This window comes from Pogona vitticeps, chromosome 1 (genome assembly GCF_051106095.1).
Source record: "Pogona vitticeps strain Pit_001003342236 chromosome 1, PviZW2.1, whole genome shotgun sequence".
Classification (NCBI taxonomy): domain Eukaryota; kingdom Metazoa; phylum Chordata; class Lepidosauria; order Squamata; family Agamidae; genus Pogona; species Pogona vitticeps.
In genome coordinates this window covers 173,352,956-173,378,167 of record NC_135783.1, presented here as the reverse complement: position 1 = coordinate 173,378,167, position 25,212 = coordinate 173,352,956, and the positions used below count along the sequence as shown (strand labels likewise).

Genomic DNA, 25,212 nt, shown 5'->3' with positions numbered 1-25,212 from the left:
TTTCTTCCCCAGGTAAACACCACACATGAACCCAGCCATCCAACTGATCTAAAAGAAAGTGCAGTTCATCAGACCAGGCAACTTTCTTCCACTACTCCATGGTCTAGTTCTGACTCTCATGTCCCTCATTGCAGGCATTTCTGGCAGTGGACAGGGGCCACCATGGGTACTCCGACCATTCTGCAGCTAGACAGCCCCATATGCTGCAAACTTGTTAACACTGTGTGTTCTGACACTCTTCTATTATGGCCAGCATTAGGTTTTCAGCAATTTGAGGTACAGTAGCTTTTCTGTGTGACTGGACCAGATGGGCTAGCCTTCCCTCCTCATGTGGAAGCCTTAGGTGCATGCATCCCTGACGCCAGTTCACCAGCTGTCCTTCCTTGTACCAGTTTTGCTAGGTACTAACCACTGCATACTAGGAACACCCCACAACACTTGCCATTTCGCAGATAGTGTGATGCAGTCATCTAGCCTTCAAAGTTGCTCAGATCTTTTTGCTTGCCCATGTTTCCTGCTACCAATACATGAAATGCAAAAAATGACTGTTCACTTGCTGCTCAATATATCCACCCCTTGATATGTGCAATTTCAGTGATATAATCAGTGCTATTCACTTCACCTGCCAGTGGTTTTAATGTTGTGACTATCATTGTAAGTCTGTAGCAATAACTATAACTTTAACTGTAACTATAACATGAATTGACTTTGAAAGGAACATTCTAATTTACTGTGAGGTTCACCAGAGCGGTGCTGAGGACACCATCCTGGTAGCTAAGCTAAAATGGCACAATCTTCTCTGGAGCATAGGCATGCCCTGTATAAGCACAGCAGTACAGGTGTGAGCAACGTATTTTAGCATCAAGAGCCATGAAGCAATAAATGTGCCAATCCACCTCTTCAGCTAAATGGGTACTTACACTTAGCCACAAGCTGAAACTTCCCCCATGACCTCCAAATTGGGGACTTAATAGTTAGTCTGTTTCTCCTACTAAATCAGAATCTGGAGCAGTTCTTTTTAAACTATTGTCTAACTAACATTTTATTACTTAGATTCAAAAGTGCAGAAAAAGCACAATAAAATGAACAACAATACACACTATATCAGAAAGATTAGGCACTGTACAAATATACAACAGAAAGTCCACACCCACATGCTCACTTATCAGCTAAGGAAGGAGGGTAAAAGGAGGCAGAAGAACATTGAACAAAGGAGGTAATGCAGCAAGGGCAAGGGATGAGACATCAGAAAGAAAAAACGTGAAAAAATATGTTTTGGATAGCTGAAAAGACAAGAATAGTAGTATAAATACATAACAGAGGGAAACTGCAGAGTACTGCAGTTTTTAAAAGTGGACATATGGAAACAGAATGAGGGAGAATGGGTACAAACAAGTCACAATCTATAAAATGAAACAAAACAAAATAAAGAGAATTGCAAAGAGGCAAGAGGAAATACAAAAGGTAGGGAGATACCAAGTGAAAAGACTAGGAGATTATAACAAAAAGCTTATTTGGAACAGCAAATTTTACACATTACCAGAGACTTCTGTAAGGGGAAGGGGTCTTCTGACTATTTGAAGTAGCACAAGTCCTGAAACAAGTGTGATCTATTCTTTTTCTGCACATCTGAATCGTCTATCAGTTCGGAGACTTCCAAATATTGAAAATAAATTGCAACCAAGACCACTTTGCTTCTTCTGTCATAGGACAATTCAGAAGCAACATCTTTCCTGCCAGTGGTATGTTGCCCACTCCTGTATTATTTGCACTGTAATCTCTAAAGCACTATGTTCTCTCACACAGAAACTAAAGAGCTGACGAACATGCTCATGCAAAGCTGTAAAGCCACAGCAAGTGCTCCATGTCCACTAAAGCCACTGCATTTCTCCAGCAAGCTCCTCTAAGCTGAATGGTAGTGCTATTTAAACACAGTGTATTACTAATGGATTGCTGAACATTTTCACTCAGGCATCTCATGTCAGACAGCAAGAGATGGAGAAAAGTGCAAAGGGTCCGAATTTCTAACCCAGTTTAATCAAAGCATACTGTAAAGAAATTCTTAACAGCCAGTGTGATATTGCCTTGTGCTTGATGCAAGTTTCAGGAGCAGAAATGGACTGAGATGAAAGCAACTCTCTAATAGAATGGTTATAAATGGAGGAAACAACCTGTTTGAAAGCCTTTTCCTTGGAACATGAATGACTATCTACTAGGACTTCCTACCTCTGTGCTAAAAGTAGAACAGTTTCATAATGGGAATAATAGTAGTTCTGTGTTACAGAGCACAGGAGATGTGACTCCATAACAAGTGAGCAGCACCACAATGGGTCTCTAATGCTCTACACACAGCTGCAGAGAGGCAAGGCACAGCTGCCGCTGCCTGGCTAATCCTTTCGCATCTGTGGATGAAAGCACCAGTCAGAGTTCCCAAACAAAATAGGTACTTCCTATCACAAACATGTAAACACCCTCCTTCTACTGACCTATTGCTTAATAAGCAGCCCCAGTGACTTGCTAAAATGGGATCAAATATGTCTGTCTGCCCCTCTAAACACAGCATGAATAGCTGCTGTTGTTCTTTTTTCAAGCCAGTACAGTGGCCAACCCTAAAATGAATTTGTGCTTTTCAGCCAATATCAAAAACTTTTATACTTATCTTAGCTTTGTTAAATCAATTATGAAGTAATTAGTGAGACAGTTTATTTAAATAGTACACAAAGTCTACAATTTGTAATAATAATGATTATTTTTTTAACCCCAAATAAAACATGAGGTTTTGTGTGTTGTGTTTGGAACGTTATGTTTATTTGCTAACAATGCTGCTGACAGGGAAAGTACTATTTACACCCTTATTCATTTGAAATAAATAATTTTAATCTAACATAGATGGCAAGGGTACAAAAATAGTTACCTTCTTGTGCACATCTCAGGAAAGAATTTAATAATGAACCTCTGATAGTCTTATAAGAATACCACAAGTCAACAGACTACATTTTCATCAACAAACTGACCTTATTATAGTTTTGAATAGAAAGGACTGCCTGTAAAATAACAAAAACAACTCTTCCTCAGAGTGACCATGACGTTAGTCATGATCTGGCATCAACAGTTCCGGCAACGGTACAAAAACGATGAGGTGGGGAAAGGACACTGCAGTGGAGAAGTCTTGTTCAGGATCATTTTCTTTCATGATTCCAAGGACAGCAATGTCCTATGTATCAGGTACGGGACAAGGTGCTTAAGTCAGATGGCATTAACAGCCATACATTATTCTTGAGCATGAAGTTCAATTTGGATTGATTAATTATCAGTTTGAGTTGCTTTTAAAAAAATAAAATGCTCTTGAAATGGCAAAGCACGGCACTCACAGATGTGTTTCACATCTCTGATACATTCTCTGGCTTTTAAAGGGAAAATCTTTTAAGTCACCCTGGACACAAGAAAGGCGTAAGGGTGGGAAGAATGTTACTGATCACTTAATACAGCCTAAAGCTAATGCACTAGGTTTGGTAATACATCTTTAGCAACTCTGTTTCGCTATGCTACTAAGAATGGATTTCATTTTTTCCGCTCCCAAATCCTAGCTGCTTTCTAAAGCACTACAGAAGCTGGTTTCCTCAGACCATGGTGAGCTGGCATGCAATGACAGCTCTTTAGTGTCACTGACAAGCTTCTGCAAAGGCATCTCCTGTACATAGCCCAAGACTAAAAGCAGTCAACCACGAGAATGTACACAACAAGTACAGCACTTCAGAAGCAGCTTAATATGCACTACTATTGTGTCACTCTTGAGAAATGTTAGTAGGCCAAGTCATCTAGTGGAAGCATGCAACAGAAAAATGCCCAAGCAAAAGGAGCCTGATTGTCAGAATCCTCAGTGACTTGCAAGATCTACAGCAGCAGGTTTATCAATGAAGACATTTTGTAATGTGCCCCCCCCCTTTCATTGCAATTACACACCATGGATGTTTTTGATAAAATGTCCACACAGGACCGTTACTTTAATCCATTAGCAAAACAACGAGTCCCAAATGTGGTCTTCCTGTACTACAACTTTTCCACATGTTAAAAGGAAAATAAAAGTCACTCAGTGTGGTGGTCTCCACATGCAACATTATTTACATTTTTGTAATTTTTAACTCTATTACTAGACAGGGTACAATCCAGCTATAGCATTAAAAATACTGTGGTAATTTTGCACTACCATTTCTACAAGGTAGCTTCCTTATACCTAATAAATGTTTGGAATTTCTTTCTTATTTAGACAATACTGATCAATTGCCATGGAATGCCATGGAATTATGATTCTAAAAACAAAAGCCTGTGACCATTATGCTAATAATGTGTAGCATGTGGTATCTGCGTATTTGAGACAGGGTGCCTCCAAGATGGAAGTTCTCAGGCACTGTGATACCTACACTTTTCCTATCCTTATATGCAAATCAAATGGCAGATCAGAGATTAAAAGAACTAGCACAAGTGACAATGACCAAAAGTGCAACTGTTCTGGACAAACCCTTGCTCCATATGGTTTCTTCTTTGAGGGATGCTTCCTTTGTTTTTTAATTTCATGGTATAACAGCATATAGGTCTTGCAAAAAGTTGTTATATGGAGATTAACCACAGTCTTCTTACTTAAGGTTAAGCTAGTGAATTTTTTTCGAAGTCTCAGAAAGAAATGAAAGAGACATAAATACAAATTTTCAACTAAAACCTGCTGTGTACCTGACATATTGATGTGGTGTTATTTTTCAAATGCTATCAGGACTCCTTAAAGCAAGAGAAAAATGCATGCATTCACAGAGGCAAAGCAAATCCTACCTTTTGGACTTGATAGATCTATGGGGGAAGAGAGAAGGAAAGGAAAGAAAGGAGAAATATATAAGGGCAACAGAGAGTTTTCAGTAGATACAGTAAACAAAAACTATATGTTTCAATACAATAAGAAAGTAGGAATAAACTGCACTTTCAAGGCCAAACAAGAGTTCTGCAACACCTTACATATTAAGAAACTTAATTGTAACATGAGTAACACATCAAAACTAAGTAACTAAATTAATTATATATCGTCAATTCAGTTCTGACTTATGGTGACCCTTTCCTAGATTTCCTAGATAGACGGGACTCAGAAGTAATTTACAAGTTCCACCTTCTTGGGGACGTGGTGGCGCTGCGGGCTAAATTGCAGAAGCCTGTGCTGCAGGGTCAGAAGACCAGCAGTCATAAGATCGAATCCACACGACGGAGTGAGCTCCCGTCGCTTGTCCCAGCTCCCGCCAACCTAGCGGTTCGAAAGCATGCAAATGCAAGTAGATAAATAGGGACCACCTCAGTGGGAAGGTAACAGTGTTCCGTGTCTAAGTCACACTGGCCATGTGACCACGGAAGATTGTCTTCGGACAAAACGCTGGCTCTATGGCTTGGAAACGGAGATGAGCACCGCCCCCTAGAGTCGAACACGACTGGACAAAAATTGTCAAGGGGAACCTTTACCTTTACCTACCTTCTTGGGACACTCTGGAACTTTGCAGGTTGCCCAAGGCTACATAGGCTGACTATGTGATACAGTCCAATGTGTGGTACAATGAACTGGATAGTTGTTAAGATGAAACGGGGCTCTTGTTTTTTGTGCAACAGACAGCTATCTTTTTGGAAGTTGCTAGGCTCATTATTTTTGTTTACCAAAAAGGAGATAAGAGGAAAATACACTGAATGCTTTATTTTGTACAGAGACCATAGTAGTACAGTTTTTGAATGTGACGATGAAGACACAGTATTATCAACATAGGAGTTTTCTTCCAGTACTTTATGCTAGGATTAAAAGAGATCTGCACAGGTGTTGCTAACATTTATGCAGATCTGTTAGTCCAAGGGTAATATATGAGCACACAGTTTCCTACCCCATCTTGAGTCTAATTTATCATTACAGACTTGTTCCAGGAGTCATTGTTTACTACTATCAAATTACAACACAGCTTCAACTTCACTGGAAAGTGCAAACCAAAAATATGTAGATTTGCAGCCAGGAATACTGATGAAATAAAGTGGCACAGCATGAGCTTCACTCACACAATACAAGATAATGCATGTACAGTACTTATAATGTACTAAATGCTTCACACTAAATGCAAGTATATTTGTGATCTCCACCCCAAGTGCATACCAAGACTTCCAAACATATTATGGAGTTGCTGCTTTTTTAAAGTTAAGAAACAAACAGATTACTTCTGCAGAAAATTGTAACATGGAGAGTGGGGTAGTGTAAGAAAGCAACCCTTCCACTGCCTGGTAATCAACACTAAACAGATCAGAGAACTCCTCTAAGTCCTCTTGCAAACATCTACCATGTCTACCATGCAAACATCTGCACAAACTTACTATTAGCTCTATTTATCATTTGGCTATAATCATACTCTAAGCCTTTCTACTTTTGATGACAATGAGTCCTGAGCTCATATATCCAAAAATGGTATATCTTTATGGAAAATTACTTTAGTAGGAAAATGCTATATGAGAATGAGCAAACATTTAAGCAAAGTGGTCTGGAAGGTCCACAAGCTATTTCTCACATTTCTTTCATTTCATTTCATAGATTCCAGTACCACCCCATTAGTGTGAGACACTATTCTGGGCAGAATAGTTGGCATTCACATCAAGTTGGCATTCACATCAGACTTTCCAACTGGTGACCAAAGAGCCCAAAACAGCCCTTCTGGAGGTGCCTTCTCTCTATGCTCCCCTACCTGCTCCCACGGGCCACAACCATTTACTTCAACAAAGTGATGGAGCTGAGAAAGCTGAAAGCAAGAGATTGCTACCAATGGGAGGCATGGGAGGTTGGATTGTGCCTTGTGTCATTCCCAAGGAGTTGTGGGTGCTTCTTGCCTTTGTGTGAACCAGCCATGTAAGCAGCCCCGTATCTCCAAAGAGATTTATGGGGGTGCAGGAAATCGGGACGAGTAAGAAAACCAGACAAACTTCTAACTGCTGAGCAGAGCCAATTGAACTCAGCCAAGTTCTGTCTAAATTTTCTTCCTCAGAGGCCAATCTCCTTATTAAGAAAGCAACACAGACATAACCATGAGATATACTCAGAATGATTTGGCTCTGAAAGTTTGGTAGCAAACCCACGTGGCCAATTAGACATTCAGCTGGTCTGTTCAAGAAACAAAGCTTCTACATGGAAATCAATCATTACTGTTTTATTAAAAAGAATTACTTTAGAAAAGGTTTCAGTTGATAGTAAAATATTTCAGTAGGTACATTTTCATTCAAGACTAACGGAACACACCACTCCCCCACTCCAGCTAAAAAAATAAAGAAATGAAACTATGCTAACTAACAAAAAGCATAAATCATCCATCTCACGTGTCTTGGGTCTTCAAAGGCTGATGCTAGATGAAAACCAGTCCATTATGGGAAAAACACGTGTCTGCCCCTTTCTCAGGCAAACTCCATCTTTCTTCTTACTTTCTCCTCACTCTTCTTCTTCCCAGAATGCCTCCTGGGTCTTGTTGTTCCGCCTAACTTTCTCAGGGAGCTTCAGTTGTTATCATTCTTTGTGGCAGAATTATTTTGACTACGAAACTCTCTGCTCTCCACTCAGCTTAGCAACGAGATAACCAGAGAGCGAAGCTTCTCTGAAACAGCATATAAAACTTTCCTACTACAGAACAGACTTTAAATCAAAATGGATGCTATTGGGACAATCTTAGTACTACATATCCCATTCTAATACACATAAAAACACAAATCATCACATGCCCCCCCTGATTATCGTTAAAATTCAGAGCAGTTAATCTGATCTAATTTTAAGAAATCAAGTAAAAGTAACTAAAAAGTAATTCAAAGTAATTAACTGGTTACATCTCAAAATTCAACTACAGATTAACTATTACAATACTGAAACATAGCACACTGTTGAATACATTGTTTCAACGTTCAGGTTCATAAGAATCTTCACAGTACATTCTAGAAAGACCATCTGCCACTACATTCAATTTTCCAGGAATGTGTTGAACTTCAAAATCAAAATCTTGCAATGCTAGACTCCATCTCAACAATTTTTGGTTGTGAGATTTCATCTTCTGCAACCAAACTAAAGCTCTGTGATCTGTTTGGAGTGTAAACTTACGACCCCATAGGTAAGGTCGAAGTAAATTGAGAGACCAAAATATAGAAAGAGCTTCTTTTTCAGGTACTGCGTAACTTCTCTCTCTATCCAAGAGTTTTCTAGAGAAGTATGAGATAGGGTAAAGGTTCCCATCTTCTCCTTGCTGTAACAAAACAGCTCCCAGTCCTAATTCAGAAGCATCAGTTTGTAAAATGAATGGTTTGTCAAAATCAGGGGATTTCAGTATAGGCGCATCCATAATCTTAGCTTTTAAAGCTTCAAAGGCACCTTGACACTCTGGTGTCCACTTTACCTTGACAGGCTGTCTCTTCCTAGTGAGCTCTGTCAGAGGTGAAGCCAAATGACTGAAATCAGGAATGAATTTTCTGTAGTAGCCGACTAGGCCCAAAAACGAGCGTACCTGTTTCTTAGTTTTTGGAATAGGCCAATCATTAATAGATTGTACTTTAGCTTGCAAAGTCTGAATTTCTCCTTGCCCAATCAAATGACCTAAGTACATGACTTTTCCTTGCATCCACTGACACTTGCTGGCTTTGACTGTCAGTCCTGCTTGCTGAAGTCTGGACAAAACAGTTTCAATGTGAGACATGTGAGAATCAAAATCAGAACTGAAAATGGCAACATCATCAAGATAAGCACTTGCAAAAGGTAAACCTTGTAAAAGTTTATCTATCATCCTTTGAAATGACGCACCTGCATTCTTCAAACCAAATGGCAATCTGCGGAAACGGAAAGTTCCCACGTGCGTGATGAAAGCGGTCTTATCTCGTGAATCTTCAGCTAAATCAAGCTGCCAATAAGCATTCTTTAGATCGAGAATGCTGATAAACTTAGCCTTTGAAAGATGTTCAATTAAATCATCCATTCTAGGCAATGGGTATGGATCTGGAACAGTAACACTGTTTAACTTTCTGTAATCAACACAAAATCTTACTTCCTCGAGAATTTCACCCAAAGCGTTACGTTTTGGCACCAGAACCACCGGAGAAGCCCAAGGGGAGAATGACGGTTCAATCACCCCCAAAGATAACATCTTTTGTATCTCTTGTTCAATTTGGATAGCATGATTACCAATTGCTCTATATGGGCTAGACCGTATGGGCTGGGCGTTGTTCTCAGTAGTTATCACATGACTGATCAATTTGGTGTAACCTGGTTTATCTGAAAACACATCTTGGTATTGTTCTAAAATTTGAAACAACCTTTCTTTCTGATCAACGGTACCTGTTAAAACAAGATTATCAGACCAGGTACCTGCATCTCGCAATTCAGACAACATATCAATAGGTTCATTTGCAGCATGAAAATATTCAGCATGACATTGGAAAACCATTGCAGATCTATCTTTGTACAGTTTCAAACTATTGACATGGTAAAGAACAGGTTTCTTATTAGAATCCAACATTTTGACAAGATAATTGACATTTCCCAGTTTTTGAACAATTTCACCTGGACCTTCCCAGACAACTTCTAGCTTAGAAGGTCTGAGTGGGTTCAGAACAAGTACCAAATCACCCACAGAAAATTCCCTGTGTCTGGATCTCTTGTCGTGGAAGAACTTCTGACTTGCTTGAGCGTCCAACAAATTGTCTCTGGCTAACTCCTGGACAGCCAAGAGTTTCTCTTGAAGTTTTCTAACAAAATCAGCAACTGGCACAGTACTACTTTTAACCACACCTTCCCAATTGGATTTCAGGAAGTCCAATGGTCCTTGTAGATTTCTTCCAAACACCACCTCACTTGGAGAAAAGCCACCTAGTGAAGAATGAGCTGAGCTACGGTAAGCAAACAAAGCAAAAGGCAAAAGCTCATCCCAAATGTTTCCATATTCTTGGGTCAAAGTTTTAATCATCCTAAGCAAAGTTTGTTGACCTCTTTCCACCATACCATGAGATTGAGGATGATGGGCCGTGGAAAAACTGATGGTTATTCCACTTATCTCGCAGATCTTACGCATAAGTTCACTTGTAAAGGCTCCTGCTTGATCACAAATTATTTTGGATGGTACTCCAATACGCGAGCACAAGTCCACGATGATTCTAGCTATGGTGGTAGCTGTCAGGTTGCTAATAGCGTAAGCCTCGATCCACCTACTGGCAGAACAGATGAAAGAAATGATGTATTTCTTCTTAGATTTAGTAGGAACAAAAGGTCCTAGCACATCCATTTGCAAACACTGGAACACTTGGTCAGGAATTTCCATAATCTGCATTTCGGCCTTTACCTTGTCAGTTTGATGGCCTGTGCGTTGGCAATAGTCACAAGAACTGACATAGTCCTTTACAGTTTTTGAAATACCAGGCCAGTAAAAATGTTGAGAAATCCTCTTTAGGGTTTTTTTGTATTCCCTGGTGCCCACTACTCGGATGGTCATGAGCCATTTCTAGTATTCTCAGTCTATATTCAGTAGGCACGACTAACTGTTGAACAGGTTGGGCATCCAAGTTGGATTTGGGGAAATATTCTCTGTACAAAAGTCCATTTTCTCCCCACAGGAAACTAACTTGCTGATGCGCAGGGCGTTCAGCATAGTTGTCTGCTTGTGACCTCAAAGAAGCTAGAGAGGGATCATTAAGTTGCTTCAGTCTAAAGTCCTCTGATCCCTTGGGTATCACCTCCTCCATTTTAGTTTCTGTTGTAGCTGCATTATCAGGTTCGGTCACAAGAGGCTGCTGTTGGGTAAGGTCTCCATCTGAGCTATCCTCAGTGGATTCCTGCTCCCGTTCAAGATTATGCATCTCCCTACTTTGAGATCGCGTAACTACCGACATTGAAGTTGCATTTTGACTCTGCATGTGATCCAAAAAAGCAAGATCATTTCCAAGAAGAAAATCAGGTTTTCCCTCATGGGTTAAAATATGTTTTACCCCTGACCAGCTCTTATACGAAATTTTGACATAAGCTAAAGGAATGAAACGCTGATCAGTCTCTACAGATCCATAAGTTTTTACTGGACACCTCAGGTTGTTCAAGATTAAGGTGGGGTCTAGAAAACGTTTGCTTATCGAAGAAATGTCGGCACCCGAGTCACGAAAAGCACTTAAAGCCATATCACCTCCAGGTGTGTGAAGAAAAACCACCTCAGAAAATGTGCGGGTTGCCCAGTCCCTTTGTGCAGTTGGTACTATGCAATCAGGATCCATAACAGAAAACCTCTCTCCTGATGCAGTCTCTTTTACAATTTCTGAGGAAATTGAAGCAATTTGTAAGTCCAAAATTCTAGGCACATATTGGTTTACTGCTGCCTGCATTCCACTGGCTTGCGAAGGGGTTACAGTTAGGTTAACTCCTTCCTGACTCTGTGAAGGCACAATGCTTGACTGGTGAGGCACAGAAACTGCATTACTGGCAGCTGGCACTTGCTGAGTTCCTGCTGGCACAGAACTTACATACGCCATCTTGGGTGTGCCTGCTTTAGATCTGCGTGGAGCTGGCACAGGTGTTTTCCTAGCTGGCTCCTTAACTTGGCTAGCTGGCACATTCAACCTTGGGCAATCTCGTCGCAGATGAGAGCCACCACATTCAAAACATTTAAGAGGCGTTTTACTCTGGCTAGGAGCTAGACTCCTGCGTTGCTCAAATGAACTTTGCCTGGGCTCTTGAGGAAAAGACTTTCTAATTTTAGGTGACTCTGTCTCTTAGGCGCCATTGGTGCAGTCTTTGGCCTAACAGGTAGGTCATCATGGTAGTAAGGTAGATTGCTTCTATCACCACTGGCTATTGAGTCCTCAAACTCCTCTTTTTCCTTCAGCTTATTAACCAAACGCTCCACCTCTGCCTCTCTGTACTGCTTCAATAACTCATCATCAATGTTCTGATTATGAATAGATTGAGTGTGACAAGCAACAAAATCTGCAAACATCATTGTTAACTTATCCACTTGTGATAGACTCTTGTTAGGATCAGGGCCCTCAGCACCGGCGGCTGCTGCTGCTGCTGCTGCTGTCCCATCAGAAATGCCTCTGCCTGGCACTCCCCTCCCTACTGGAGTGCTGGCACCCGCCATTTCCTCTGCCTGATCCATCTGTTGCAACTTAGTCCAAGTCTGATCTGAATCAGATCTAAGTAGATCCTGGACGTCCTGTGCTGGGAGTTTAGCCATTATATCTCCCTTTTGTAATTCCCTTCTCAGTTGTGAAGAATCATAAGTAATCCTTTGCTTAGCACCACTTGGAGTCAAGACGTCCTGTTCAAGAGCCTCCAAAAGCTCTTGGTGCCAGGGCTTATTATCTGTACTAACCGAAGACAGCTTAGCAGATGCACTACCAATCTTAGCTTTTCTCTGAGTCACAAACAGCTCTCCAGGCAATTCCAAAAATTCTTCTCCTGCTAAGTGTTGATCCATATAAGCTTCAACCAACGCAAACACCGAGCTGACCCAAAAAGTAAAATCTCTCTCTGCCCATGTAGCCGAAACTGTAGGGCGAGAGCAAAGCCATAAAACACTCTGGCAGGAACAGCCCTAAACTGGAGCTTCAGAAGGGCGACCGTTTACTTGCATGAAAATGCCCACTCATTAAACAGCCTAATTAAACAGATTTTAATGTCTGTTAAAACCTAAGCGTTGTTTCTTATCAGACCTCACTGCAGCTAAGTCTTTCCGTAAGATCCTTAGCTGGAAAGAGAAAAGCAATTTGGCTAATTTACAGCCTGTCAGCATGCACGCACTCCCTCAGCCAAGGCTTCCGGAAGAATGCCTGCAGCTTCACTTACAAAGCAAGCACCATAAATCCATAAATCACACTAAAGCACATGTTCCGTCCGGCCGCTGCCAACCATGTAAGCAGCCCCGTATCTCCAAAGAGATTTATGGGGGTGCAGGAAATCGGGACGAGTAAGAAAACCAGACAAACTTCTAACTGCTGAGCAGAGCCAATTGAACTCAGCCAAGTTCTGTCTAAATTTTCTTCCTCAGAGGCCAATCTCCTTATTAAGAAAGCAACACAGACATAACCATGAGATATACTCAGAATGATTTGGCTCTGAAAGTTTGGTAGCAAACCCACGTGGCCAATTAGACATTCAGCTGGTCTGTTCAAGAAACAAAGCTTCTACATGGAAATCAATCATTACTGTTTTATTAAAAAGAATTACTTTAGAAAAGGTTTCAGTTGATAGTAAAATATTTCAGTAGGTACATTTTCATTCAAGACTAACGGAACACACCACTCCCCCACTCCAGCTAAAAAAATAAAGAAATGAAACTATGCTAACTAACAAAAAGCATAAATCATCCATCTCACGTGTCTTGGGTCTTCAAAGGCTGATGCTAGATGAAAACCAGTCCATTATGGGAAAAACACGTGTCTGCCCCTTTCTCAGGCAAACTCCATCTTTCTTCTTACTTTCTCCTCACTCTTCTTCTTCCCAGAATGCCTCCTGGGTCTTGTTGTTCCGCCTAACTTTCTCAGGGAGCTTCAGTTGTTATCATTCTTTGTGGCAGAATTATTTTGACTACGAAACTCTCTGCTCTCCACTCAGCTTAGCAACGAGATAACCAGAGAGCGAAGCTTCTCTGAAACAGCATATAAAACTTTCCTACTACAGAACAGACTTTAAATCAAAATGGATGCTATTGGGACAATCTTAGTACTACATATCCCATTCTAATACACATAAAAACACAAATCATCACAAGCCACTTGGGTAAGATATAGTCTCAGGATTCCCACAGGCAGCTCTGATCCTGACTGGTCCTGCTATCTAGCACACAATTGGAATCACCTACAACCTACCCATGTGGCCTGTACTCAAAAAATGCACATTATTTTATTTATTTCACAGATTTTGATACTGCCCTATTAGTTTCTTTCATGATAGTATAGAGGCAATTGAGGAACGCACAATCTTAACAAAACATGCCTCCTTCTATTCACTTTTCCCATCTCTTCTATTTTACTTTTTTGGACAAGTACTGAATGTAGACTTTTCAGACAAACGAGAAAGCTTGAGACTCATGAAAAAAGAAACAGATGTCACTATTCATCTCCTTTTATGAAAAGTGGGACTTAGCATAAAACAAAGGGCCCCAAATAAGGTATTCATCATCCTGAGTACATCAACTCAAGAAGAGTGATGCAGTAAGAATTTATTTGTCCACATTTCTTCTAAACCTCATTTAAAAATGTGATTTTAGACAAATTAATTGGTCTCATTATATGATGTGTACGCTCAATTTTTGTTCTCCTTCTAACTAGCCTTCTAATAGAATACCTGTTCTTTACAATTTTTGTATAGACCTAATGCCTAACGTTTCTCTGAAGAAAATGGGGCAACACCTGACAAGTTCATTCCTCAGATATTGTCCATGGATAAAATGTATGCAGTTTCCTGACAACTCTATCCAATTAAACTGATCTTCCATCTTCTGCTGTAAACTACTGCTGAGGAAGATTCTCTTTGTACTACCGTAACTAGGTCAGCATATTATATTGACAGTGGGTGTACACTAAAAATATCCAGGGGAAAGAAAATTTTACTTCTTTCCAATTTTTTACATTAACATCAAACTTTTATTTTACTTTATTTTACATCAGGGATTATTCCAACTTTTGACAATCAAATTATACTCAGATATGGTTAGAGAACTGACACCATCAGCTATTAACAAAATTTTCCTTGGCTATTTCAGGAAAAGGCAACTGAAATAAAACTTTATTTTTCCTTAGCTAAATACACACTGGAGCTATTTAAATATGGAAATGTCAACTATTAGTAACTAATTCTTCTTTTCCCCTCTCTTTCTAACATATACTGCCAGGACAAGAGGTGATTAGCTAAGGGCAGATGCCCTTCAGCAGATTTCAGCTCCCTCACCTAACCAGGATTTTCTTGAGGGCATCAGGGTCTCCTTTTTATTTGAGATGGTTGAATTTTGAAGCAAGATTTGTAGATTGAATCAATTATAACAAAGTTTTGTCAGGTCAATGTGAATATACACTTGTCAAACATGCATTGGAATATCTTGAAGAGATCTATTTAAATACTAGAAATTTTCTAAATTTAAATTCTTGTATCAGAGCTGCAGAAATTACTGCAGTTAAATCCAATGTTACGGTGCAACTTTATAGCAACTGCAATGTTACAGTGCAATTACATAACAAGGGAAATGGAAGCTTTGTGGAGAGAGGTAAGTACTGGTACCATTTGTGTGTGTATGTGCCTGTGTGCAAGTGTGAATGCATGCACTCTCACCTTATCCTCCCTCTTAAGGCAACAAGCAAGGGAGTGCTTTGCCAAAATGTGTGTCCGTGCATTGGTTGATCCTTTCTGCATCAGTTTAAAGAATTGAACTGAAGTGAAGAGATTTGACTTGTTATAAGTAGAAGGGTCTCTGGTGGGGAGGAAACACTGGACTAGGGCTGTGGGACTCTCAGTTGATTTGCATTTCTCGTGTCATGTGATCAGTGAAAAAAATGCAAATCAGGCCACCCCATACCTGTAGCATTTCCCACATTTTTTCCCATGTAGTCAGGCTCTTACTTGCAACTAAAGTAGACCCACTGAAAACAAAGGGATATACATAATGAGAACTAATTAACAAGTCCCATTATTTCAGTGGGTTTACTTTCACTTGACTAACATTGAATTTGACTAACATTGATTACTTGAATACCATTGATAACTTTCACTTGACTAACATTGAACTAACTTGTTCCCTCATCCTATCTTGCTAGCGGTAGAGCATTACCATGCATCAACAATTTGTTCCCAACCAATGGTGATCCTAATAGAGTTTTCAAGCTGTTTAAGTACTGGTTTACCATTCCTATCCCCTAGTGAGTTTCCGTGTTTGAGCAAAATTTTGAACCCAACTCTCCTGAGTCTGACAATATATAAAGCTGGCATGCAGGTTTCATCCCACATTTGTTATTTAAGAACATTCCTACCATTAGTTTGAACCTCTACATTTTTACCCACCTTTCATCCCAGAAGCAATCCCTCAAGATAGTCTATAACAATCCCAAATAAAAATTAAATTAAATTAAAAGCTAAATAAGGATACAACAGAAAATTAACACACAGCACCAATTAACAATTACAACTAACAACAACAATCACCCAAGAAGCAGTTTTTTTCACTAAAAACAAGTCAAATAACTAAAAATATTATTTTTGAAATTTAAAAAAATCCTCTGGACTAAATTCTACACAGAGAGTACCACAGAAAATGTCCCATTTCCTTCATGTCAAGCACACCAACACAGCAAAGGCTACATCTAGTCAGATACTATCATGCAAAATATGTGTCAAAATGTGCAATTTTGTATGTATAGTGTTAAAACAATTAAGGGGAGTGTAGAAAAATTAGCCCTGAAAATGAAAGTGCTTTTAAAACTGGGCTTAAACAAGCTTACTACAGTCACTGCAAAATAAGTGGTGCCCCGCACAGCGACGATAATCCGTTCCAAAAAAATCATCGCTATGTGGATTCGTCGCTATGTGGGGCAAAAAAGCCCATAGGAAGGCATTAAAACACGTTTAATGCATTCCTATGGGCAAAAAAAACCACCGTTCTGCAGAAATTCTCCATGCGGCCACCATTTTCACTGCCCGGTAAGCGAGGAAAGGGCGCGAAAACACAGTGGGCAGCCATTTTTTTAACCAGTGGCCATTTTGGAACCGCCGATCAGCTGTTAAAAAAACATCGCTATGCAAAAATCGGTAAGTGAAATGCTTACCGATCATCGCAAAGCAATGTTTTACCATTAGAAACATCACAATGCGATCGCTTTTGCGATTGCAAAAAACACATTGCTATGTGGATTTGTCGTTAAACGAATCGCTCGTTATGCGGGGCACCACTGTCATTAACTGATTATCCAGCTGAGAAAGGTCACTCTACCACAACAATCCTGACTGTTCAACATGTTTATATTTGCAAGTCCTATAGCTCCAACAGGCTGGCATTCCAGGACCTTGATATTAATAGGGTCCTGATACAACATAGTCTTAGTCCTCTAAGCTTTGCAAAATTTTAGTCAAAGTAATGACATAAGTGCCATAGCAGCAGCCCATGAGATTTAAGTTACAGATTCATGGAGCTACAGCAGGTGCAATAACAACAAAATTTCCTACTGAAAAAAATATTGGTTCTCTAGGCTACTGGATCTCGAGTCCCCTGGAGAAAGGATTGTTGACAGCTGAAGGGAAAGGAAAACAACTGAAAGAATATAGGGATATAAGACACAAACATACAAATCCAAATCATCATCACAAGGCAACACAACATTCTACACCACACACTGGATATCAATAATGCCCATGTAGCAAACAACACAGCAGCAGGCTTCATTTGCAAAAGCCAACAACAACAATCAACATGGATTTTCCTCCACAGAGGAAATGGGCACTAGGCTGGCTTGGCTGGGTGAGAATATTGTTTAATAAATTTTCATGTGCATTTAGATATGCTAAAATGCTAAGTAATGTGTATTATTTTTACAGATATTTAACATTAATAACTTTAATATTTTAAGAGATGTATTCTCTACCATTTGCTTTTTAAATGTGCCTTTTTAGGATATAAGCTCTTGCATTTTTAGAGTGCAACTGAAACATTCTCATTGTTCTTTTTTACTCTAAAAAGATAGTTTGAATGTATTTCGGATTGAATTCTGACTTATGTAGTTACCTGCAACTAAAGTGTATTTTTATTACATTTGTGCCTACCATTTTTCATAGCTGTAAGACTTTTGGATGTTTCCAAACTCTGGAGTATTTTTGTGTTGATAGAAGCAATGTACAAATAAAGCTTGTAGAGTTAAATAAGCTGATGCATAGGAAACATTGCAACAATGAAAACACATATGCTTTCATATTCAAATGTATTTTGTTATGATTGGAAACAATTACCTGATTTCATTATGGAATTAACCCTTTTGGGGAGGATAAATGCAAGCTGTGATGAATATAGGCTTCTGATTTTTCCCTGAAGGTCTATAAAGTTCTAAAGGGTTCTTGAGAAAATGTTCAGGGGTCAGAATCCCTGATATGACGGATGAGTCCTGATTTTGAGGTAGGACTATACTGGAACATTTTTTTAAAAAAATGTATGGCTTTTGTATAATGACGCCTTGGTGTCATTTCTACTGACTATATTTAAGTAACACAGTGGCTGCTACAACTCCCCTGTTTCCCTGAAAATAAGACCTACCCTGAAAATAAGCCCTAGTCTGATTTTTCAGGATGTTTGTAATTTAAGTTCTACCCCCCCCCCCCAAAAAGCCCCAGTTAAGTGAAGCCCCACTCTCCACTATTGTGCAGCAACCGGAAGAAGATGACATGACTGTATCTGAATAAACGTAGATTGTTGTACATAAAAGAAAAAAAAAACATCCCCTGAAAATAAGCCCTAATTCGTTTTTGAAGCAAAAATTAATATAAGACCCTGTCTTATTTTGGGGGAAACATGGTAGCTACTATACTCTTACTTCTAATCTAAGTATCAAAAAATGGCAGAATCCTGTTCACATTGTTCCATAAAAGTAAGACTGATGATTTCAACAGCCACACATTTTAAGTTTCCTATCCTGTCCCTATCTCCCATTTCCAAGGCTTCTAGGGATTTTATTTTGACCTGGGGAAGCTTTTTGGGTCCTTGGGTCAGTGGGAGAAGACTTTAAGATTGCCACCACATGTCTCAGGCCCAAGTTGCACAAACAGGATTCTGGCCATTTTTGTTTATGCTAAATATTTAAATAAAATTTATTTTCCATTTTCCAATTGGTGGCATGGCAATTTCACTCACTATTTAGTAATTACACATTTTCATTACAATGTCATCATAACTGACCCTGTTCATTATGACATACTAATTTATGCAGGGATAGCATCCTTCTCTTTGGAAGAAATAATTTCATCATTTGTTTCTCCTTTTCTTGCTAATGGCATAATGAAAAAAGTCAATGTTTATGAAATTAATTCAGTTGCTGTGGTAGGTACTGATAAGAAGTTCAGATACTCAAAACAATAAAAACACTCTGAACTTTGGAAGTGGGAAGGTGTTAAGAGACTTAAAGTATCTGTGCAAACAAAGTGTCTATACAACAAAGAATACAGTTACATCCTCTCATCTTCACAACAGGGTTCACAATATTTATTCACAATGGTCTCTTGTAATGCTGTTTAGGAAATCCTATTACTCATGATTGGCACAGCAGGAGGATATAAATAGTCTGCCAGACGAGTAAACCTTCTAGCAAAGTCTGCAAAGAAGTATTCTACACAAAAGGAAACAACAGTTGTAGCAGGACTCTTTAGAACTTCAGTTTGCTACTGAAGCCTTTAACAAAGCAGCCTTTGCAACTAAATGTGGAAGCAAACAATCAGCAGCAATATTGTAGCCACAGTCGGAGGTCTGTGGCAACTTGGTGTATAAATTTGCCTGTCATATGACAAACAGTTGTCCCTTTAAATTTCACTTCCCAATCAACATGCAAATAGTGATCCTGAACTCAGCAAAGAGATGTAATCACTCTCCAGCTGTCATAAAGAACTAGAACTGCTCCATTTTTAGGCTGTGAACACTGCTTTACATTTCAGTTCAGTTTACTGACAGGTGATCAGAAAGCAGAAGTCAAATGGAGGAATGCACATTCCCCAAAGAGTCATTTCCCCCCCCCCCCAGTAACAAGAGCACTATAGTTCAATGAAACAGCAAGAGGGGTGTGTATTTGAATTATGCCCTAGTTTAGTTTTTATCATTATTATTCCAATGAAAAGTCAGCCACAACAGTATCATACATATCGTGCTCAGATCTTTAAACAGACTTCTTACAATCACCATAATCTGTGGTCCAAAGGATTTGAGTCAAACAACTGCTACAAAAATTTTGGGATGGCAGAATGAAGAAATAGTCAAACAACACAAAACCGGGGCGTCTTTTACATACCTCTTTTTGCTGCCTCTCAAGTTCCTTCATTCGGATTTCTCGTGCCTCTGCTCGCGCGGCCCTCTTTGCTGCAAGCCTCGCTTCAGCCTATGGAAAAAAAAAAGAATGAAAACACAGTTTTCACACAGTTTATACTCCCAGGAATATCTAAACGACACGTCACCCTGCATATTCCAGGCTGTCTTTACCTCTAACTTCATAGCAGAACAGTCAGCATGAAGTACACAGATGGTACACTAAGGCTTGTCATTATTTCTAAATATCTTAAATATACATCATTTGCACTTCTAGCATAATATGTTAGTCTTTAATGTTTTATGTGCACAACCCTTAGTTAGAATAAAGGCAGCTTCTCCAGCAAATTGTTTCTGTGATAAATCAGTAACAGTTTGTCATCATTTTTCCTTTGACATCTAGGTAGAGAATGTCTCCCCCCCCCAACCCCCAAGATATTGTTCAAACGCAACTGCAAATAACCCCTAGTTAGCCAGGAAGGTAAGGAATGCTGGGAACTGCAGTCTAGAAACACCTGCTGGCTGCTCTTTGCTCACCCCTCCAATTAGACATAAAAGTTTCTACTGATTCATTATGTACCATTGAATTAAATCTCATATACGGAAAATGTAGGCACTGCCACAATTTTCTTGTTTTATAAGCACCACTATCAATATAAATTACCGCTGCCATTTATATTTTAAAGAGACAGTCAGCATTTCATCTTCAGACATGAGTGGTTTGCACAAACAGAATTTTCAAGGTAATGAAATCTGCATAACACCAGTTGTTAAAAACTGAACTAGGGGCTGCTCTGAAACATATTTCTTCCTCTCCACCCTTAACCCACTATCTGTTTTTTAAAGCTTGAGCAAAGAGTTCCAAGGAATTCAAAAGCTTGCTTATTACTTTGAGCTATTTAGCTCACCCGAATCAAATCAGTAATGCTATTACTGCTTTTTTAGATATCTATAAAATGATCACAGCTACATATGATTACATATGGGATGTATTTCAAAAGAGTTGATTCACTCTAAACGTAACTGGGGAGCCAGTTAGCATAAAATCTTTCACCTTAAACCTATATAAAGTACCAGTAACATGCAAGAAAAGGGCCAACATGAAAAACTGGTTCCATCGGCAACTACATCTATAAATAAATGCTCTGATTTCACTCTCCTAACATTCATGTGTCAGAAATAGATCACACATGAATATGCTACATGTTTCCACTGTCAGCCTCCTGTGCACACCGTAAGAATTTATCAACTGCCTTCAAGCGCCCGCTTCAACATTTCTGTACTGAAATGGAATTATCTGCTTGCAAGCTAAATAAAGTACACAGAAAAGGCACTTTACTTTTAATCCTAAACAAACTCTTGACAATTCAGTTATTTTTCACATGTGTTCCATAAAGTGCTTACCAAGAGGATACCCTCTAAGTTTTCATTTTAACTTGAAAACTTAATCTCATTGTTACCTCACTGTCTTTTACAAATGACAAAGAAGAGGGAAGCGCCTTGTATTGATCAGAAGTCCTTGATCCTCTGGACAAATACAAATGCCTGGCTTACCAGGTACATGGTGGAGAGAAGTTGGTTGGTTTCCTGACTTCATACTATCTTGTAATAATCGACAAGTCCACATTATCCTGCTGCCGCACAAGTTAATTTTGCTACGGCATGAAACCATTTGTTCCACCTATACCTTGACACACTATTACTTCCGTCCTTATATTTTGGCTGTTGCTTATAACTAGTGTGAGTTTATGACATTCTCATTATGTTAAAAGGTATGATAATCACATTGCATTGATTTCCAAACACAACAAAAAAAATTTCCTGTCCTGTTGGGGGGAATGTATTCTTAAAAAGTAGCTTTGAAAAAGCATCCAGCTCCCTAAAAATGTTTTGAAATAAATAATATTCTCTACACATGTGTGGACAGTCTCTTGGGCCGAACTGGAATTATCCATGTGCATTTTATCTTAATATCTGCTCCTATTTGCTTCCTGCACACTTGAACACATGCACAATAATGCTATCATATGACAAACATGGTAACAACTAAACATAAATTTCTAAAATAAGATTAATGGTGTACACAACAAATGTACCTCATCCAAGCCTTCACCATGGAATTTCACAGATAGTAAAACTATTAGCTTTTTGCAAGTAAAAACAAAATGTACACATTCCGAATTGTTAAACAAATAAATTTAAAGTGCTCTATTCATCACCACCACCACCTACTGCAGAGCTGGAAGGGGCTCTATGGATCATGGAGTCTAGCCCCTGTCAAGGAGATGCTGTAGGGAATTAAGCTCCTAGTCTCTGGCTCAACAGCCAGATACCTAAAGCAGCTGTTAATATTTAATATCCAGGAAGGATCTCTGCAGCTTCCTCCCAGGAAGGACTGTGGTAGAAAATGAAGACCTAGAAGGCCTTGTATGGCTAAGTCTGGATGCATGAAGCCTCATAACACAATCCTACAGCAACTTTCTGCTCATTAATGAGCTTAAGGAGAGCCAGTACAGTATAGTAGATAGAGTGACAGACTAGGACTCAGAAGAACTGGATTTAACTCTCTGATCACCATGGACACTCACTGGGGGATGGCAATGACAGACACTCCTTCAATATCTAACATATCTTTGAAACCCTATTGGGATTGGCTTTGATGACACAACAGAATAAATGCAACCAGTTGTAAAAGTGGACATGCACCCAGGAACACAACCAACACCTTCTTAATGAGTAACAGTTTGCCATCTCCATTTACCCAGTGTCCCTTACACAAAAGTAAATTGCCAACAGGATTCTGATCAATAAAATTCAACCATGTGGAAAATCTAGGGAAATCTTTCTGCTTGGTGAAGATTTCAAAACATCCCTGCATGTGACAAAGCATGATGGGAAAATCTATAAAACCCACCGAGTAACAGAGATGATCCAGCAAAGGCATGACAGAATCCTGGCATTATCTTGAAATAGTCGTACGTATTAAAAACACTATTTCATTTGTCTCAGAGTCACAGCTAGAACTGAAAAGCTAAAAGGCAAAGGAGTATTGATATGTGCTGTAGAGATATTACCCATATAAGCAGGATCCATATATTTTGAGTAATAATGCCATTACAAAGAGCTCAAGAAAACTGAATAGTCTGAGACAGTGCAAAGGAGCAACACAAAAGACTTTGGCAAAGCTTTGCAGGCTTGACTGCTGTTACTATGAATGCTTTGCTGAAAAGTTCAACATAAACTTTATGTGGATATTAAACATTAAGTTTTCAAGAGAAACCTGACTAGGCAGTTCTAGTCTGCTTAACCACATCAATATTTCCACATAAGTAACCATAGAGGCAAAAATGGAACTGAACAAGTTTCCCATTCGTCTTCTCTTCCCACGTAAGAGAAGGTGACAAAAAAGATCTATCTGTTTTCACATTTTCACTCCAAATTTTCCATAAAGTTTATTTTCAGAGGCAGAGCACCTACTCAGAAATAAACTAAGCTTAGCTTTTATGTATTCTGAAAAGCTACATAACACAACAGCAATGCACAAGACCCTATTCTGTCAACCTCCTTTATATGCACAAAACACTGTAACATCAAAAGGACAGTATAAAGTTGAACCTCTACTTATGAATTTAATCCATCCCGGAAGATGTTCATTAATTGAAACATTCGTAAGTAGAAGTCAAATTTCCCATAGGAATGCACTGAAAACCGATTAATCCGTTCCAGCTGTTTTTCGTTCTTATCTAGAGGCGCTGTTCGCAAGTAGAAGCATTAGTTCCCATAGGAACTAATGCAAAGCTGGTTAATCCGTCCTCTACCACTGGTTAATCCATCCCAGAAAACAGTGGGCGGCCATTTTTTTTACCCAGCGGCCATTTTGGAACCACCGATCAGCTGTTAAATAATCATCGCTTTGCGATGATCGGTAAGCGAAACAGGGTACCAATCATCACAAAGCGATTTTTCCCTATTTAAAACATTGCAATGTGATCACTTTTGCGATTGCAAAATCTTCATCGCTATGCGATTTCATCGTTAAACGGGGCGCCAGTTAAGCGAGGCACCACTGTATTTAAAAGATGAAACCTGTTCAATTTTATGGCAATCTATATTCCAGGAGTAACTTTTAGGTCTTTTGGCAAATGCCATGATTTTAGTTTTCTGGTAGTTAAGTTGTAGTTGTTCCTCCTTGCAGTAGTGTGTTAACACCTTCAATGCTCTTTTAAGGCCAATAGGTGAGAGTAATGCTGCATCATCTGCATAAAGTAAAATAGAGATGAGCCTTCTAGCCAATTTTGGTGGGTGAAAGTTCACATTATGAAGGCAGACCACCATAGAGTTAATATGAAAATTGAATAAAAGTGGGGCCAATATACAACCCTGCTTGGCACCTTTCTCTGTACTGACAGAATTAGTGAGGTGACCCTGGGAGTTATATCTTATTTTGAGTGAGGTTCCTTCATGAAGCATGCATATTAAGTAGGATTACTGCAACACGCTTTAGGTGGTGTTGTCTTTGGAAAGTGCTCTGAAACTTCAGCGGGTCCAAAACGCTTCAACCAGATATCTGACTGGGGCTGGTTACAGGGATTACATAACCCATCTGTTACAGCAGCTGCATTGCCCGCCGATCCAATTCGATGTGCAATTCAAAGTGCTGGTTTTAACCTATAAAGCCCTACATAGCTTGGGTCCAAGCTATCTCAAAGATCATGTCTCCAAATGTTCGCAGACGTTAAGATCAACAGGAGAGGCCTTTCTCTGTGTCCCATCATCCTGACAGGTGAATTTATTTAATATTTACACGATTCACTGTTTTTAGCTTTAATATTATGTTTTAATGATGTAAACCACCTTGGGTCCTTTCTTAGTCATATGTATGTATGTATGTATGTATGTATGTATGTATGTATGTATGTATGTATGTATGTATGTATGTATGTATGTATGAATACATACATACGTACATACATACGTACATACGTACGTACGTACGTACATACATACATACATACATACATACATACATACATACATACTCACTCACTCCAGAACATTCATGAGCTCTGATTTTAGCAAATCAAATGCAGAATCTTTTCACAGACTAACAACTCATTACAAATACCTTCTGCTTCTTTAATATTCAAAACACAATATGCAAAGTATA

The 25,212-nt window shown here is 39.2% G+C and overlaps 1 protein-coding gene across 36 annotated transcripts in view; it reads right to left on the bottom strand.

The window, feature by feature from the left end:
- The window catches only part of LRRFIP1 (LRR binding FLII interacting protein 1), a 130,095-nt gene that overhangs the window by 52,780 nt on the left and 52,103 nt on the right, over nucleotides 1-25,212 (bottom strand). For 23 of the 36 annotated variants that reach the window (XM_078379056.1, XM_078379048.1, XM_078379053.1 and 20 more), the window contains exons 2-3: nucleotides 20,032-20,118; nucleotides 4,825-4,842 (exon numbers count right to left, since the gene is read on the bottom strand). In XM_078379056.1, the coding sequence (XP_078235182.1) occupies nucleotides 4,825-4,842; nucleotides 20,032-20,118 (105 nt within the window). The remainder of the gene's footprint in view (nucleotides 1-4,824; nucleotides 4,843-20,031; nucleotides 20,119-25,212) is intronic. The other 13 variants (XM_020799026.3, XM_072977512.2, XM_072977570.2 and 10 more) reach the window with 1 other exon arrangement.